The sequence below is a fragment of the Bombina bombina genome, chromosome 6, assembly GCF_027579735.1.
Source record: "Bombina bombina isolate aBomBom1 chromosome 6, aBomBom1.pri, whole genome shotgun sequence".
Classification (NCBI taxonomy): Eukaryota; Metazoa; Chordata; class Amphibia; order Anura; family Bombinatoridae; genus Bombina; species Bombina bombina.
Genome location: NC_069504.1, coordinates 151,371,690 through 151,390,779, shown reverse-complemented (window position 1 = coordinate 151,390,779; position 19,090 = coordinate 151,371,690). Strand labels below are relative to the sequence as shown.

General features: G+C 42.2%; 1 protein-coding gene across 1 annotated transcript in view; it reads right to left on the bottom strand.

Annotated features, from left to right (window-relative positions):
* Positions 1 to 19,090, bottom strand: part of TRABD (TraB domain containing) — a 172,115-nt gene that overhangs the window by 31,064 nt on the left and 121,961 nt on the right. The window contains exon 6 of the mRNA XM_053719187.1: positions 15,956 to 16,067. Within this exon, the coding sequence (XP_053575162.1) occupies positions 15,956 to 16,067 (112 nt within the window). The remainder of the gene's footprint in view (positions 1 to 15,955; positions 16,068 to 19,090) is intronic.

Below are 19,090 nucleotides of genomic sequence, written 5' to 3'. Positions count from 1 at the left end.
CAGGAGGCTACTGTCCAACAGTCTCATATGCAAAACGTATGATGCTCCTCAGCCAAAAAGAAAGTGAAGTAGCCGTAGCTTTCTGTCCCTCACGTTTTCCTGAGAAATCACAAACAAAGAAGAAGACTGACGAAAGTACTTAGTCGCCTGTAAGTAAAACTTTAAAGCACGGACCACGTCCAAATAGTGCAGAAGTCTTTCCTTCTGAGAAGAAGGATTAAGACACAAGGAGCAACCACAATCTCCTGATTAATATTCCAATCAGAAACAACCTTAGGAAGAAGTCCAAATTTAGTACGTAAAACTACCTTATCTGTAGGAAAAATAAGATAAGGAGACTCTTACTGAAATGCCGAGAGCTCTGACACTCTCCGAGAAGAAGAATAGCAAACAGAAATAAAATTTTCAAAGATAACACTTGATATCTAAGGAATGCATAGGCTCAAACGGAGCTCCTTGAAGAAGAAACTGAACTGAACACAGGCCTGATCCTGACCAAATGATAGTACATCTGGAACATCTGCCAGATGTTTGAGTACCAAAATAGATAAAGACAGAGATTTGACCCTTTAGGGAACTTGACGATAAACCATTCTCCAAACCCTCTTGGAGAAAAAACCAAAATCTTAAAATCCTAACTCTACTCCATGAAAAGTCCATGGATTCACACCAATAGAGAGATTTACACCATATCTTATGACAAATCATTCCAGTGACAGGCTAACGATCCTGCATCATGGTCTCAATGACCGAGTCAGAGAAACCCGGTTGGATAATAATAAGCACTCAATCTCCAAACAGACAGTTTCAAAGAAAAACAGGTGTGAGTGAAGGAAAGGCCCTTGATTAGAAGGTCCCTCCTCACAGAAGTCTCAGAGGTGGCAGAGATGACATGTCCACTAGATCTGCATACCAAACCCTGCGAGGCTAAGCCTGTGCTATGAGGGTCACCGATGCCCTCTCCCGCTTGATTCGAGCAAACACCCGAGGAAGAAAAGCAATCTGAGGAAAAAGCTGGAGAACACTTCCAGATGGAATTCGCACTCCCCCAGATGAAAGGTCTGCTTGCTCAAGAAATCCACCTCCAAGTTGTCCACCCCTGGGATGGGGAACGCCGACAGTCAGCAAGAATGGGCCTCCGCCCACTGAGTATTTTGGATACCTCTGTCATCGCTAAGGAACTTCTCGTTCCTCCCTGATGATTGATGTAAGCCACTGACGTTATTCTGACCGACTGGAACCTGACAAACTGGACTGAGGCTAACTGCGGCCAGGCCAGCAGAACATTGTAGATCGCTCCCAGCTCCAGCTTTTAGGAAGAACAGCCTCAGGCTGAGACCAAACCCCCTGAACCCTTAGGGAGCCCCAGACTGCTCCCCAACCTAGAAAGCTGGCGTCTGATGTCACAATCACCCAAGATGGTCTGCAAAAACAGGTACCCTGGGAGAGATTATTCCAGTAGAATTTGAGGAGAGAAATCTGTATAATCTCCGATCCATTGCATGAGCATGCTTAACTGCCGAGGTATGAGATGGAATAGAGCAAACGGGATGATGTTCATTGCCGCCACCATCAGCCCAACTACCTCCATGCACTTAGCCACTGAAGGCCGAGGTGGGGACTGAATGACTAGACAAGTATCGATAATCTCTGATTTAGTGACAATCTGTCAGAAGAATCTTCATTGAGAAGGAATCTACTATGGTTCCCAAGAAAGTTACCCTTGTACATGGGACAAATGAACTCTTTTCCAAATATACCTTCCACCCGTGATATCGCGGGAAGGATAACACCATGTCCACGTGAAATCTTGCTTGCTGTAAGGATGGCGCCTGGTCTAGGATGTCGTCCACATAGGGTGCCAATGCAATGCCCCGTAACCGAAGCACCGCCCACAGCGATCCCAGAGCTCTTGTGAAAACTGAGAGCTGTGACAAGATCGAAAGGACAAGCCACAAACTGGAAGTGTTTGTCCAGAAAGGCAAACCTTAGTACTAGAGAGGATTCTTGGGATGACACATGAAGGTACGCGTCCTTGAAATCCACGGTTGTCATAAATTGACCCTCTTGGATCAAGGGAAGAGTGGAAGGATAGTTTCCCTCTTGACGGACGGTACACTATTGAGATCTAAAAAGTGGTCTGAAAGGACCCTCCTTTTTTTGTGAACCACCAACCAATTGGTGTAGAAAACCCAAAACCTGAACCTGTATTGGAACTGGAACAATCACTCCCAGGTCCGAGAGGTCTCCTACTCAGTGTAAGAACGCCTCTCCTTTTGTCTAATCTGCAAATAATCTTGAAAACAGAAAACTGCATCTGGGAGGAAAACTTTTAAACTCTAAATTGTATCCCTGGGATACTATTTTCTATCGCTCAGGGACCCTTACAAGATCCGGTCCCGGATCGGGGCATGACCTTCATGCTGTCCTTGTTTAACAGCAGGCCATTAGATTTTTTTTTTGTTGAAATTCTTTAAATTTCAAAAGAGATTATTTCCGCTAAGCCAGATCCCAACAAGGTCTTCCCCTTGTAAGGAATCTCTAAAAGCTTAGACCTAGAGCGTACATCCGTAGAACAAGTCTCTAACCATAGAGCTGGAACAGAGAAACCTTTTAAAGTTGCATGAATTGGGTACTTGTAAAGCGCGGTTAATCACCCGCGCTGCTCATTTTATCAACCTTGTAAGGATGAAAGGCTGAGTGGACCTCGCCTGGGATTAAACCTGCAACCCTTGGGTTGCTACAGAGCTCAGCCACAGTGCCGTAGCATGTCGAGCTTATCTGTCGAAACCTATGCTCCCGGTTTGATAACTTGAAGGGAAAAATTTGAAATAAAGTAATTAGCCAATTTGAAAGCTTTTAGCTTATCCTGGATCTTATCCAGGGGAGTTACTGACTTAGTACCATCAGACAACGCATCAAACCAATATGCCGTTGCACTAGTGACGGTAGCAGAGAACACAGCTGGTTGCCATTGTAAGTCCTGGTGTACATCCCTTTGCTGATTTTTGTCCATAGGACCTTGGAAAAAACCCAACTATCCTCTAAGGGTATAGTAGTACTCTTAGCTAAGCTGGAAACTACTTCTTCCACCTTAGGAAATGATTGCCTAGCCTCCTTAGCTGAGTTTTTTAAAAAAAAAATAAAAAAATAGGGAATGCGACTAGGATAGATTACACCGATAGTGTCGGAGTCACCCAGGGTAGCTAAAACCTCATAAAATAACAAATGGAGGTGATCAAGCTAAAAAACTGAAAGAAAAACAACAACCTCAGGATCAAATAAAGATATTATTCCATCTGAGTCCGGAATTCTCTCTCAGATAATCCCGAAGTATCTTCCTCTTTCAGGTAACAGGGAAAAACCATTCGGAAAAGCAACTACTAAGTCAACCATTTTCTATTGACCTAAATAATTGAAAATAATTCCTCTAATAATGTTTTCTACCTTGTGAGAAAACCTATAATGAAAGAAAAAGTAAAGTAACTCCAAGAGGAGTGTTAGAGGAAGCGCAGGGAACTGCATGTGGGCCATAACATTTTGTGGGACACTTATAGGAGAAATTTGTGGCACAGATTGACCATGGTCAATAGACTCCTAAACAGCAAAAAGCCTTAAAAGGAGTAGTTTCAGAAAAAGAGAAAAAAAAAACATTTTGATAAAAATTGACACACAAAAAAACGCTACTGTCTCTTTAAATTTAAAAAGTAACTCATTTTTTGTAAGCTCCTGTTCCATCCTGAGACACAAAGGATGGATTAAACCAATAACAGTTGAAATTCTTTTAATAAAGATCAACAAATAAAAAACGTTACTGTCTAACTTTTACTGTAAGTTTTTATCTCTGTGTGCAAAAGTCTTAGATTAGCACGCAAATATTGCACTTACACCTCAGTGAAATCTTGCTGAGGTGCCTTTCTAATACTCATGTCTTAGATCCTAAACAGATCTGGAGCGATTTTAGCTGTAGCGCTATCTGGACCCACATAGATGAACACACTGAGTGCTAAAAGCTCCACCTTCCGATGAACGGAAGAAAAGAAGCGAATGCAGCCTAATTCGGCCTCCCACATAGTCCCACCCCCTCATGGGTGTGGTAACAAGCATCTCAAAGTGTCCTTATAGAAAAAAATGGAGATTGTAAATTGCGCCTCTCAGAAAACGGCGCCAAACACAACCCTTCCCTTTCGTGGGCGTAACAATACACGCTCTCCCGGTCGCCATTATTATCACAGAAATAGGCTACCGGGGGATAACTTTAACCCCCTTTGCTAACCTGGGGCAAATAGTAATACCGAAAGTTAGGTATATAATTTTACATGTGATTTACCAGCGACCACATAATAATAAGAAGTGGTTTAGCCCTCTCTGTTATTGGACATTACTCCTGAGACCCTTAGTCAGCTCGGTTCAAGTGCCCCCAGAAGCCACTCTCCTCAGCCCCAATGCCTGCTATTAACATGCTGTCACAGGATCCTCCTAAATAAATATATAGGAGATATATGTCCCAGTAAAGTGCTATACTTCCTCTGTCCTGAATCCTTCTCTTGCTTCAGACCCAGAATAAAAGCAAAAGTCAGCACTTACTTTTGAAATCTGCCCGACAGCAGGGCAGCTCAGCAGGTTTAAGAGGTCCTCTCCCTCTCATAGCCCTGTGGATAAAGATACAGCCTGAGACATCATACTTAGGCTATCAGGATAAGGGCAGCATCAATGTATGGGAGGCGCAGTGAGAATTATGTCCCACAAGTTCCCATTGCTCTAAAGCCACTATTGCTCTACTGAAGAGACTAATTTGGACTATGGCTACACCCTAGAACAAAGCAGCACAGTCTGGCACTACTTTAAAAATAATTAACTCTTGATTGAAGAATCTATACTAACACCTCACTTTACCTCTTCCTATCACTAACGTAGGCAAAGAGAATGACTGGAGTGGGAGGGAAGGGAGGAGCTATTTAACAGCTCTGCTGTGGTGCTCTTTGCCTCCTCCTGCTGACCAGGAGGTGAATATCCCATTAGTAATTAAGATGATCCATGCACTCGTGTTTAAAAAAGAAAGAGCAACACACATTTCTGGACTTTACTATATTTTGTGGACATTACTGAAAGATTCATTGATCTTACCAATGGACAAAAAGTTACTTTTATTTGCCGGTCTGTTTAATAATAATTATTGTTGTGCTGGCATATAGCCATTGTATATTGTTGGATTTTGTCCATTTTTTATTTTTCATTCTTTCCATAAGGTCAGTATCAATATTGAACATACACCTGTGTAACGCTCTTTTTTTGTTTTGTGTATTCAGAAAATAAAAAGTAATGCTTAGCTTGTTACAGATTCCTTCTGGCTTGTGCAAACTTTAATCAAAAGTGGTTTGGTGTTGTAATAGACCCAAAGAGTTTGCACAGCTTTCTAAGAGGAATAATCAAAATAAAAAGTATAAACATATGCAATTATGCCCACAAAAGCATAGAAAGTTACATGTGCAAAGTTTTATTACAAAAACAAAAATTCTGCTTAAAGGGACACTCAATCAAAATTAAACTTTCATTATTCAGATAGAGCATGCCATTTTAAACAACTTTCCAATTTACTTCCATTGACTAAATGTGCACAGTCTTTTTAGATTTAAACTTTTTCAGTCACCAGCTCCTACTGAGCATGTGCAAGAATAAGTGTGTATGCATTTGTGAATGGCTGATGGCTGTCACATGGTACGTGTATGCATTTGTGATTGGCTGATGGCCGTCACATGGTAGAGTGGGAGTGGAAAAATACATAACTTTTAAAATTGTCAGAAAAAAATCTACTACTCATTTGAAGTTCAGACTAAGTGGTATTGCATTGTCTTGTTATCTTGCATTTGTTGATTATGCAAATCTAATGTGTTGACTGGTCCTTTAACTGATACATTTCTTTCCGGATATGGAGAGTCCACAACGTCATTCAATTACTAGTGGGAATATCACTCTTGGCCAGCAGGAGGAGGCACAGAGCACCACAGCAAAGCTGTTAAGTGTAACTCCCCTACCCATAATCCCCAGTCATTCGACCGAAGGGAGATGGAAAAGGAATAACTCAAAGGTGGAGAGGTTTAGTTAAAAATAACTTAATAAAGGGTGGGGTCGTGGACACCCCATATCCGGAAAGAAAGAAATTTATCAGGTAAGCATACATTTTTGTTTTCTTTCCTAAGATATGGAGAGTCCACAACGTCATTCAACTACTAGTGGGAACCAATACCCAAGCTAGAGGGCACCGAATGAACAGGGAGGGAGAACAATACAGGCAGAACCTAAACAGAAGGCATCACTGCTTGAAGAACCTCCTAAAAGTGGCCTCAGCCGAGGAAAAAGTATCAAATATGTAAAATTTTGAAAAAGTATGCAGAGAGGACCAAGTTGCAGCCTTGCAAAGCTGTTCCACAGAAGCTTCATCGTTGAAAGCCCAAGAAGAGGAGACAGCCCTAGTGGAATGAGCTGTAATTCTCTCAGCAGGCTGCTGTCCACCAGTCTCATAAGCAAAATGAATCCTACTTCTCAACCAGAGGGAAAGAAGTAAAAGTAGCCTTCTGACCCTTACGCTTTCCTGAGAAAGGAACAGGGCAGAAGACTGGCGAAAATCCTTAGTCGCCTGTAGGTATAATTTTAGCGCACGCACAACATCCAAGTTGTGCAACAGACGTTCTTTATGAGAAGAAGGATTGGGACAGAGAGAAGGAACAACAATTTATTGATTAATATATCTATCCAAAACCCCTTTAGGAAGAAACCCCAATTTAGTACGAAGAACCGCCTTATCCGCATTAAAAAAAAGGTAAGGCGAATCACACTGTAAAGCCGTGAGTTCTGAACTCTCTGAGCAGAAGAGATAGCAATAAGAAACAAAACCTTCCAAGATAGCAACTTAATATCTATGGAATGCATTGGCTCAAACGGAGCCTGCTGCAAAACTTTAAGAACAAGATTAAGACTGCAAGGAGGAGCAACAGGTTTAAAACACAGGCCTGATTTTGACCAGGGCCTGACAAAAAGGATTGAAAATCTGGCACATCCGCCAGACGCTTGTGTAACAAAATAGATAATGCAGAAATCAGACCTTTCAGAGAACTGACTGACAACCCTTTCTCCAGACCTTCCTGGAGAAAAGACAAAATTCTGGGAATCCTGACCCTACTCCAAGAGTAGCCCTTAGATTCAAACTAATAAAAGGTATTTACGCAATACCTTATGGTAAATTTTTCGAGTAACAGGCTTGTGAGCCTGGATCATGGTCTCAGTGACCGACTCAGAAAATCCATGCCTAGACAGAACTAAGCGTTCAATCTCCAAGAGTCAGCTTTAGAGAAACGAGATTTTCACTAGGTCTGCATACCAGATCCTGCGAGGCCATGCAGGAGCTATTAGAATTACTGATGCTCTCTCTTGTTTGATACGAGCAATATGCTAGACCGAAATCCCAAGGAACCGCCAGAGCATCTATCCAAGCGGCCTGAGGATCTCTTGACCTTGAACCATACCTTGGAAGCTTGGCGTTCTGCCGAGACGCCATCAGATCCAACTCCGGCACTCCCCATTTGAGGGTTAACCTGGAGAACACCTCCGGATGAGAGAGCCCACTCCCCGGGATGAAATGTTTGTCTGCTCAGGAAATCCGCTTCCCAGTTGTCCACTCCAGGAATGTGAATGGCAGAGAGACAACAATTGTGAGCTACCACCCACTAAATAATCTGTGCCACCTCCTTCAGGGCTAAGGAACTCCTAGTTCCTCCCTGGTGGTTGATGTAAGCCACTGAGGTGCTGTTGTCCGACTGAAACCGGATAAACCGGGCTAAAGACAATTGAGGCCAAGAAATCAGAGCATTGTAATTCGCTCTCAACTCCAAGATGTCTATGGGTAGAGCAGACTCCTCCCGAGTCCATAGTCCTGGCGCCTTTAACGAGTCCCAGACTGCTCCCCAGCCTAGCAGGCTGGTGTCTGTGGTCACAATCACCCAGGAAGGTCTCCGGAAGCATGTGACCTGAGACAGATGGTCCTGAGAAAGCCACCACGGGAGAGTCTCTTGTCGACTGGTCTAGATCTATCCTCTGAGACAGATCCGAATGGTCTCCGTTCCAAATGCAATCGAGCAAAGGGAATGATGTCCATGGAAGCGACCATCAGACCAATTACCTTCATACATTGAGCCACTGATGGCCGAACAGTAGACTGTAGAGAGAGGCAAGAGGAGAGAATTTTGGATTTTCTGACCTCCGTCAAAAAAAAATTCATAGATAGGGAATCTATTATGGTCCCTAAGAAAACCACCTTGTAGCTGGAACAAGGGAACTCTTTCCCAGATTTACTTACAACCGTGGGAACGTAGAAAAGACAACAAGATCTCTGTAAGAGAGTTTGCTCGTTGAAAAGATGGCACCTGCAATTCCCCTGAGACCTGATCACTGCCAAGAGAGCCCCCAGAACCTTTGAGAAAATTCTGGGAGCTGTGGCAAGTCCAAACGGAAGAGCCACAAACTGAAAGTGTTTGTCTAGAGGTGTGTCTAGAAAAGCGAATCTCAGGAATTTGTGATGATCCCTGTGGATGGGAACATGAAGATACGCTTCCTTCAGGCCTATGGTCGTCATGAACTGACATTCTTGGACCAAAGGAAGAATGGAACGAATGGTTTCCATTTTGAAGGACGGTACCCTGGCAACCACGAACAGATTTGAATAGAATCCTAGACCCTGTTCCCTTACTGGAACAATCACTCCCAGGGAGGAAAGATCCTGAACGCAGTTCAAGAATGCCTCTTTTTACCTGGACTTAATCTTGAGAGGTGGAATCTGCCCCTTGGAGGGAAAGTTTTGAATTCTATTTTGTAACCCTGAGATACTATTGTCCACAACCCAAGGATCTGGGACATCTTATCTCCATGCTTGACCAAACAGGGAAGTCTGCCCCCCACTTGATCCAATCCTGGACCGGGGGCCGACCCTTCATGCTGACAGACTTAGCTGAGGGTTTCTTTGATTGCTTCCCCTTATTCCAAGATGACTTGGACTACATCTGCTTGGAAGAGGAAGACTTTTGAAGTTACGAAATAAATGAAAATTACTTTGACGTCATTTGAGTCTGTTCTTCTTGTCTTGCAGTAGAAAAGACCCTTTTCCACCCGTAATATAAGAAATTATTTCTGCCAGACGAGGTCTGAACAAGGTCTTACCCTTGTAAGGAAGCACCAGAAGCTTGGACTTGGAGGTAACATCAGCTGACCAAGATTTTAGCCACAATGCTCTACGGGCTAGGACAGAGAAGCCAGACATCTTGGCTCCCAGTCTAATAACTTGCATGTTAGCATCAGAAATAAAGGAATTGGCTAGTTTGAGAGCCTTAATCCTATCTTGGATCTCCTCCAACGGAGTGTCTACTAAAATTGATTCAGACAAGGCGTCACACTAATAAGATGCTGCACTTGCTACTGTAGTTGCCATTGAAGACCTTGATGAACATACATCTTCAAATAAGCTACAAGCTTTTTGTCCATGGGATCCTTAAAGGAGCAGCTATCCTCTATAGGGATAGTAGTTCTCTTAGACAAAGTAGAAATAGCCCCTTCTACTTTAGGCACCGTGCTTCAAGAATCTTTAATGGAGTCAGGAACAGGAGACATCTTTTTAAATACAGGAGACAGGGAGAAAGGAATCCCTGGCTTCTCCCATTCCTGTGAAATAATCTCCGTCACACTGGGACAGGAAAAACTTCCATAGAGGAAGGAACATCATAGTATTTAAGTTCACTAGACTTCTTCGGGTTGACAACGACAGAAGTATCCGAGTCATCCAAAGTAGCCTATAGCTCCCTTAACAGTACACAAAGGTGTTCAAGCTTAAATCTGAAGTTTACTTCTTCAGTAGCAGAAGAAGGAATTATACTGTCCGAATCTGAGATTCCACCCTCAGAGGCTACCGACGTATCCTCATCAGATTTATGTGGGAGGGCAACCTGCATAGCAGTAGGTCGAACAGAAACCTTACTATCTGAATGTCTAATTTTCCTCTTGAGTTTTCCCAACATAGGAAAAATAGATAATGCCACAGATACCGCAGAAGATACATGTGCAGCAAAATATGCAGACAAATAAACTCCTCCAGGAGGCTGAGAGGAACTGCAGGGCACTGTATGTGACGCTATAGAGGCTTGGGACGTTTGAGGAGAAAGCTGTGGCATTGCCTGAACAGCATCATCCTGAGAGACATTGGGCTCAAAGGACAACCCATAATCTTTAAATTGAAGTGTTCTAACTAACTATGCAGCACAGAATTGCATAGGCAAAACAATTTGTGCCTCAAGGCATAATAAGCATTTGTCAAAAGACACAGTGTCTTGGTCCATATCCATAATACTAAATAAAAAAAATCCCTAAATTGAAGAAATTATTTAAATACACTGTCACTTTAAGAATGTTTGATACCACAGCCCCTTAACATTCTGCAAAAAATATTTAAAATAATAAACCAATCAGGCCCCCTACACCTCAGACAGGCTGAGGTGCCTTACCATAACACTTGCACAATTTAGCTGCCAGAAGTCTCTAAAACGATCATATAGTAGATTGACACTGAAGAGACTGATATTTAATGATGCTGCTCTGCTCCGTAAATATCTGACAGCAGAGAGAAGTCACATGACCGGCAGAGAGAGGAAACTACGCAGCAAGTAAAAGGCGCGCGTTTCCCTCTGCCTACAACACCGGAGCTTAACTTACACAAACGCTCAAGCAGTCTGTCAGTTAGCCTGTTTTAACTAAGCAAGCAAAGAAAACCAATTGCCAAATTTTAAGTTTATACATAAATCCCTGTATAAAACAGAAGCCACACACATACTAATAAAGTATTTTGTGAGAAATAATTTTTATTGAGGTTGTACAGGATGTAATATAGAGGATCACCAGTAAACAAAGGCAACATTATAATAATGGGACATATATTTTTAGTGAGTAAACAGAAGAAAATAATATTGCCTTAATAACTCTAGGGAAAAAACCTGATAAGGATTTGAAACAGTAAACAAACTGTGCTCGTAGAATATATGGCTAAAACTAATTCCATTCATCTGTAAAAAGAGAAATCAATCCATAAAGGAACTAGTAAGTGGGAATGGAAACCTAAAATAAATTATGCTCGTATGTCCGTAAGAGTTTGGTGTATTATATAACAGAACCTCAGTTTTATTTTATAGAAAGAATAAGGATGATCCCCACATTGCAGTATAAAACATAAAATAATTAATCCAATTGAAGTAGGTTGAGGCAAAGGTGGGTTGGCGGTATGTGGTTTTGTTTTGGGGGGAGGGAAGTTCAGTGGGCGAGAGCCGCTCTAAATTGAAATAAGGGGGGTGGGGAGGAGCGGGCTTACTAACCAGTGGCATATGATTTACAAAGGTGACAATCGAGAGATAACAATTAAGAATTGAGAGAATAACATTAGGCTCACGGGGAGATGAAGATTGTAGGTAACATAGACCACACTTGGGTCTTTTTTTTTCCCCCCCTGTTTTTTAAATTTAGAATGCAGAGATGGCAAAGAGTCTACAAAAGTTCCGTTCAGGAGCCTGAGGTTAATTTAAATAAGGTCTAGGTTAGAGAGCAGGGTATAATGCCACACTCAATAAGGAGGAGTAATTAGAGCAGACACCCAAAATGACCAGGCCTGTATTATAGTAGGATAGATACTTATGAGGGTAATGTATGGTGTTAGGGTAAGACACGTTGATATGGACTGCTATAAATATAAAGCGAAAAGGCTGCTAACAAGGGGGTGTATTGCAAAATACCTAAATGGGCCTGAATGTTAACCTGTTGTGCTTCCTTGCTCACGCAGAAAAACAGATAGATTATTTAAACATAGAATTTGGATCCTCAATAAAATGTGCATGAACATGTATCAATAAACAGCTGACAAAAAAACTTTGCAGTCATAGAATAAGCCTAGAGGAAAATAAAGATATTTTAATATAAAAGAAGAGCTATGCAGGTAATAGTGGGCTGAAGGGTCATATGTAAAACTAATAACGGGCTTAGCCGGTTGGGGAAATTTATCGGAGTAATCAGCTCTCACTAAAATATCCAAAGAAAAAGCACCCACAGCTAGGTTCAGGCAGGGATTCCGAGATTTGCCTACAGTGAGTCCTGTCCTGGGGGAAAAGAGAAGGGTTGTTTAACCTATACCGGTATCTGCAAAAGTCCCGGTAGTGTCTCTGAGTGTTGGGGCTTTCAACAGGGCGTCAAGTTGTCGTCTAGCAGGCCTCATTACTTTTTTCTGGGGACGCGTTGATCGTTTTTGGGCAGTTTGCATACCAGGAGTGCAGAGTAGGGGACGCATCTGGTGCACCTCACTTCTATAGGTCTCGATTTTCTTAGTGCGATATCTCTTAACCCTCAAAGCACAGGGGATCAATCTGAGACGTTGTGCTCTTTTGTCCAGTGATCTAACCAGGAGCACTGAAACTCTGCACGTGCCCGGGAGGCCAGCCGCATTACTCCCGGTGTCAGCAGATGGCCTAGTCGAGATGCGCTTGACTGCTGCGAGTTGATAATGTTGGATCTCAAGCACTACTGCTTCACATGGAGGGGTACTGAAGTCATCCTGCTGCCCCTCAATCCAGAACTCATTCTGTTTCGATTTTCGTGGGAAGAGAAGGGGGTATGTATACCATCAGTGGAATGTGAGATGCCATCTAACAGGGAAGGTTCAGATCTGCATACCCTGCAGAAGGAAGATAGGTCCGCAAACTGGAGGTCCATTTTGATCTCTAATTCCTGCAGGAGGTATTGTATCATTATGCTCAAGTCCTACATAGCAAAGTAGTGACCCCAGTGTGATATGCTCCGTAAACGGGCTGACTTTGTTTATAAACCTTATGCGCTTGGTCTCTCCGTGAGCTGATACTTCCCAATTGTCAGGCGCTGAGTAGAAGGGGGGGTTCAGAGGCCCAAGACGATTAGACGGCCCTCAATGCAAAAATTCTTCTGGATTTAGTCAGGAGTGAGAGGGGTTATAGTTTCTTAATTAGCGTCCCAGGTCAAAAGGGATGCTAGGTAGAATTTCACAAATATAGGCGCCATTCCACGCCTTTAGCCCCCTTTATGCTGGAGTGCTATACCACTGTTCAGAAGAAAGTGTCCATAAGCGTCTTCTTTAGGAATGTGGATGTAGGCTCTTGTGTACAAGCTATGGAGGAGTATTATCACTCTTTTTAGGAAGAAATCTCACTATTATGAAATATATTAAGATTGTAAGTGGGAGCCTCAGGAAGACATGTCCGATCTCTTTGGTGGTTAGCTCCGCCCCCCTCCTAATAAAGTATTTTAACAAAATTAGCCCAGAGGAAAATTGTCCCAATAAAGGGAAGATTAACCCCTAGTCTCAACATACAGTGCCTGCCCACTGCCAAAGAAAATCCTGTATAAAGGATTTTAAAAATGTCCCTATCTACTGCATATGACATTCTTCTGAAGTGCAAGTCTTCAAGACCTAGAAGACAAAAGCATTTACCTGCAGTTTAGCTGTCCGGCAGGAAGACAGCTCACAAGGCGTGAAAGGACACATACTCCTTAGAGACCTGTAGAAAAAGAAAGAACAGAGTAACCATAGGCAGCAATGTGTTAGGAAGTTGTGAGGTAATCCTTGCTTTGTTTCCTAACTGCTTAAAAGTCACCACTACTCTACTGAAGAGATTGAAGTGGACTAAGCTAAACCCAAATCCTTGCTTGCAGGGAAAAGTTCCTGAAAAAGGAATTAATTTCTTCAGACACCAAACTTCACCTCCTCCATTGACAGAGGCAAAGAGAATGACTGGGGATTATGGGTAGGGAAGTGACACTTAACAGCTTTGCTGTGGTGCTCTTTGCCTCCTCCTGCTGGCCAGGAGTGATATTCCCACTAGTAATTGAATGACGCGTTGGACTCTCCACATCTTAGGAAAGAAAAAAATATAATACTCAAATTGATTTGTTTTTTTGCTGATAAAGAGGGCCATTTATTAAAAGAAAAAAGGACAAAATCTCTTTTAGAGAGAGTTCAATGTAAAAAGCATTAATCCCGTAACGACACAGATGTACCCTGTATGTTGTGTGTCCTTAAAGGGACATTAAATACTAAATAAATTAGGTAAGCATAGTATTGAAGGTATTCCCTGCCTCCCTCTAGTCATAGGGGCCACCATGTGGAAATCTTTCACTACATTCTGGTGCTGACATGTTTGCACATGAGCTGCAAATCTCTTCAGATACCTTCAGTGTAACTTAGGTTCCATAAAGGCAGCATCCATGAGAGGTGCATGAAATGCATTTAGTGTTCCTTTAAGGGGTTTTCAGCCGTGTAATAGCGTGGGTGTCGGCAAAAGGGCAGACTATTACTACATGCCTCACTCTAGGAGGGCATTAGAAAATAGTGCGGTCTTGTTGCTGTTGGCAAAAGACGCACTATTTAGCATTTCTGACAATGCGCTGCATGTAGCCATTTTCTCCTAAACTAAAATTTATCCTTGAGGTCTATACATTTCTCTGTAGAACACAAATCAGCATGACAGCACACTCTAAATATAAAAATTATTTCAATTAGAAAAAATATATATATAACTAGTACAAGGTTTTGCATAATTATAATAAAGGAAACATTCAATTATTTTTAAAATACTGTGATACGTTTTTTAAATTAGTTCATTAAGAACCTCAAACTCATCTATGCTATAACAAAACTGGTAGGACATATACAGATTGCTTCTGACAATAAGGGGGTAATATTAAATGGGACATAAATGCTGTAATGTGATGACGCATATAACTGTGTTTAAAGGGACACTATACACTAGATTTTTCTTTGCATAAATGTTTTGTAGATGATCCATTTATATAGCATATACTGTTTTTTTTTTTTTTTAAATATATAGTTTTGCTTATTTTTAAAAAACATTGCGCTGTTTTTCAGACTACTAACCAAGCCCCAAATTTTTAGGAGAATACTGATGTATACCTACTCCAGCTTGCTCCGGTTTGTGTAAAGAGTCTTCATATGCAGAAAAAGGGGGAGGGGGGGGGAGTGTCTGGTTTTCAGTGGGTGTTCCAGCTAATCTTTTTAACAGTGCTAAACTGGGAGCTTCTAAGTATGTTTTTATACGTTTTTATATTAGATTTTTATATCAATATCTGTGCATATATTTTTTTATAATAGTGTCTATTACATGCAGTTAAATGACAATTGGTTTATAATGTCCCTTTAACACTAGTGGCAATAAACTACCAGTCCTGAGCTGAACACTGCTGGTGATTGGTGGCTACACACATATGCTGTTCCCGATTGGCTCAAGAGCTGTGTTCTGCTCAGGATCAGTAATTCAATGCTGTTCCGGGGCTGACTTTAACTATGTGTGTAACCCCACTGTGGGGGTTAAAGGGACATTATACACTCATTTTTTCTTTGCATACATGTTTTGTAGATTATCTATTTATATAGCCCATAAAGTTTTTTTTTTTAGAAAATGTAGTTTTGCTTATTTTTGAATACCATTGCTCTGATTTTCTGACTCCTAACCAAGCCCCAAAGTTTTATGTGAATAATGTCAGCTACCTTCTCCAGCTTGCTCCTGCTTGTGTAAAGGGTCTTTTCATATGCAAAAGAAGGGGGAGGGGGGAGTGTCTTATTTCCCACTTGCAGTGGGCTTTCCATAAGCCTTTTCAACTGAGCTAAACTGAAAGCTTCTAAGTAAGTTTTTAAACAGTTTTATACTGAATTTTTATATCAGTGTCTGTGCATCTTATTCTTTATAGTAGTGTCTATTACACACAGTTATATGAAAATGAGTGTATACTGTCCCTTTAAGCAAACATGACCTAAAGCAAGCAGTAGTGCAATAAAAATGCCTTTTCTTGTGGCAGTTTTACTTTAAATGTTAAAAAACACCTAGTTCACCTCATGATTTCTTGAATGTTCACATCAGTGGTCCAGTTTTTCTCTATGCCAGGTACGTGTCCCATTCCAACCACTCCAACAACAATAGATGGGACACTTTGCCTTGGCTCATCTAAGGGTATAAACAAAAACAGAATTTATGCTTACCTGATAAATTACTTTCTCCAACGGTGTGTCCGGTCCATGGCGTCATCCATTACTTGTGGGATATTCTCCTCCCCTACAGGGAAAGGCAAGGAGAGCACACAGCAAGAGCTGTCCATATAGCTCCCCCTCTGGCTCCGCCCCCCAGTCATTCGACCAACGGTTAGGAGAAAAAGGAGAAACTATAGGGTGCCGTGGTGACTGTAGTGTATAAAGAAAAAGAAACATTTTTCAAACCTGATTAAAAAACCAGGGCGGGCCGTGGACCGGACACACCGCTGGAGAAAGTAATTTATCAGGTAAGCATAAATTCTGTTTTCTCCAACATTGGTGTGTCCGGTCCACGGCGTCATCCATTACTTGTGGGAACCAATACCAAAGCTTTAGGACACGGATGAAGGGAGGGAGCAAATCAGGTTACCTAAACAGAAGGCACCACGGCTTGCAAAACCTTTCTCCCAAAAACAGCCTCCGAAGAAGCAAAAAAATCAAATTTGTAAAATTTGGCAAAAGTGTGCAGAGAAGACCAAGTCGCTGCCTTACATATCTGATTAACAGAAGCCTCGTTCTTGAAGGCCCATGTGGAAGCCACAGCCCTAGTGGAGTGAGCTGTGATTCGTTCAGGAGGCTGCCGTCCGGCAGTCTCATAAGCCAGTCGGATAATGCTTTTCAGCCAGAAAGAAAGAGAGGTAGCAGTAGCTTTTTGTCCTCTTCTCTTACCAGAGTAAACGACAAACAAGGATGAGGTTTGTCTAAAATTCTTTAGAACTTTAAAGCACGGACTACATCTAAATTGTGTAACAAACGTTCCTTCTTTGAAACTGGATTCGGGCACAGAGAAGGAACAACTATTTCCTGGTTAATATTCTTGTTGGAAACAACTTTTGGAAGAAAACCAGGCTTGGTACGCAAAATAACCTTATCTGAATGGAACACCAGATAGGGTGGATCACACTGCAAAGCAGATAATTCAGAAACTCTTCTAGCAGAAGAAATAGCAACCAAAAACAGAACTTTCCAAGATAGCAACTTGATATCTATGGAATGTAAGGGTTCAAACGGAACCCCCTGAAGAACTGAAAGAACAAAATTTAGACTCCAGGGAGGAGTCAAGGGTCTGTAAACAGGTTTGATTCTGACCAAAGCCTGTACAAAAGCTTGTACCTCTGGCACAGCTGCCAGTCGTTTGTATAACAAGACAGATAAAGCAGAAATCTGTCCTTTTAGAGAACTCGCTCACAATCCCTTATCCAAACCTTCTTGGAGAAAGGAGAGGATCTTAGGAATTTTAATCTTACTCCAGGAGAATCCCTTGGATTCACACCAACAGATATATCTTTTCCATATTTTATGGTAAATCTTTCTAGTCACAGGTTTTCTGGCTTGGACCAGAGTATCTATCACTGAATCTGAAAACCCACGCTTGGATAAAATCAAACGTTCAATTTCCAAGCAGTCAGCTGCAGAGAAATTAGATTTGGATGTTCGAATGGACCTTGTACTAGAAGATCCTGTCTCAAAGGTAGCTTCCATGGTGGAGCCGATGACATATTCACCAGGTCTGCATACCAAGTCCTGCGCGGCCACGCAGGATCTATCAGAATCACTGAGGCCTTCTCCAGTTTGATCCTGGCTACAAGCCTGGGAAGGAGAGGGAACGGTGGAAACGCATAAGCTAGGTTGAACGACCAAGGCGCCACTAATGCATCCACTAGAGTGGCCTTGGGATCCCTGAATCTGGACCCGTAGCAAGGAACCTTGAAGTTCTGACGAGACGCCATCAGATCCATGTCTGGAATGCCCCATAATTGAGTCAACTGGGCAAACACCTCCGGGTGGAGTTCCCACTCCCCCGGATAGAAAATCTGACGACTTAGATAATCCGCCTCCCAGTTGTCTACTCCTGGGATGTGGATTGCAGATAGGTGGCAGGAGTGATCCTCCACCCATTTGATGATTTTGGATACCTCTCTCATCGCCAAGGAACTCCTTGTTCCTCCCTGATGGTTGATGTAAGCTACAGTCGTCATGTTGTCTGACTGGAATCTTATGTATCCGGCCTTCGCTAGATGAGGCCAAGCCCGGAGAGCATTGAATATCGCTCTCAGTTCCAGGATGTTGATCGGGAGAAGAGACTCTTCCCGAGACCATAAACCCTGAGTTTTCAGGGAATCCCAGACCGCGCCCCAGCCTGATAGACTGGCGTCGGTCGTGACAATGACCCACTTTGGTCTGCAGAAACTCATTCCCTGAGACAGGTGATCCTGTCTACTGGAGCATGCACAGTTGTAATGGTCTTAGATGAATTCGAGCAAAAGGAACTATGTCCATTGCTGCAACCATCAACCCTACTACTTCCATGCACTGAGCTATGGAAGGCTGCAGAATAGAGAGAAGAACTTGACAAGCGTTTAGAAGCTTTGACTTTCTGATTTCTGTCAGGAAGATCTTCATTTCAAAAGAATCTATTATTGTTCCCAAAAAGGGAACTCTTGTTGACGGAGACAGGGAACTCTTTTCTACGTTCACCTTCCACCCGTGAGATCTGAGAAAGGCTAGAACAATGTCTGTATGAGCCTTTGCCTTGGAAAGAGACGACGCTTGACTTAGAATGTCGTCCAAATAAGGTGCCACTGCAATGCCCCTTGGTCTTAGAACCGCTAGAAGGGACCCGAGCACCTTTGTGAAAATTCGGGTAGCAGTGGCTAGTCCGAATGGGAGAGCCACGAACTGATAATGTTTGTCCAGAAAGGCGAACATTAGGAACTGATGATGATCTTTGTGGATAGGAATATGTAGATACGCATCCTTTAAAACCACGGTAGTCATATATTGACCCTCCTGGATTGTAGGTAAAATTGTTCGAATGGTTTCCATTTTGAACGATGGAACTCTGAGAAATTTGTTTAGAATTTTTAAATCCAGAATTGGTCTGAAAATTCCCTCTTTTTTGGGAACTACAAACAGATTTGAGTAAAAACCCCTGACCTT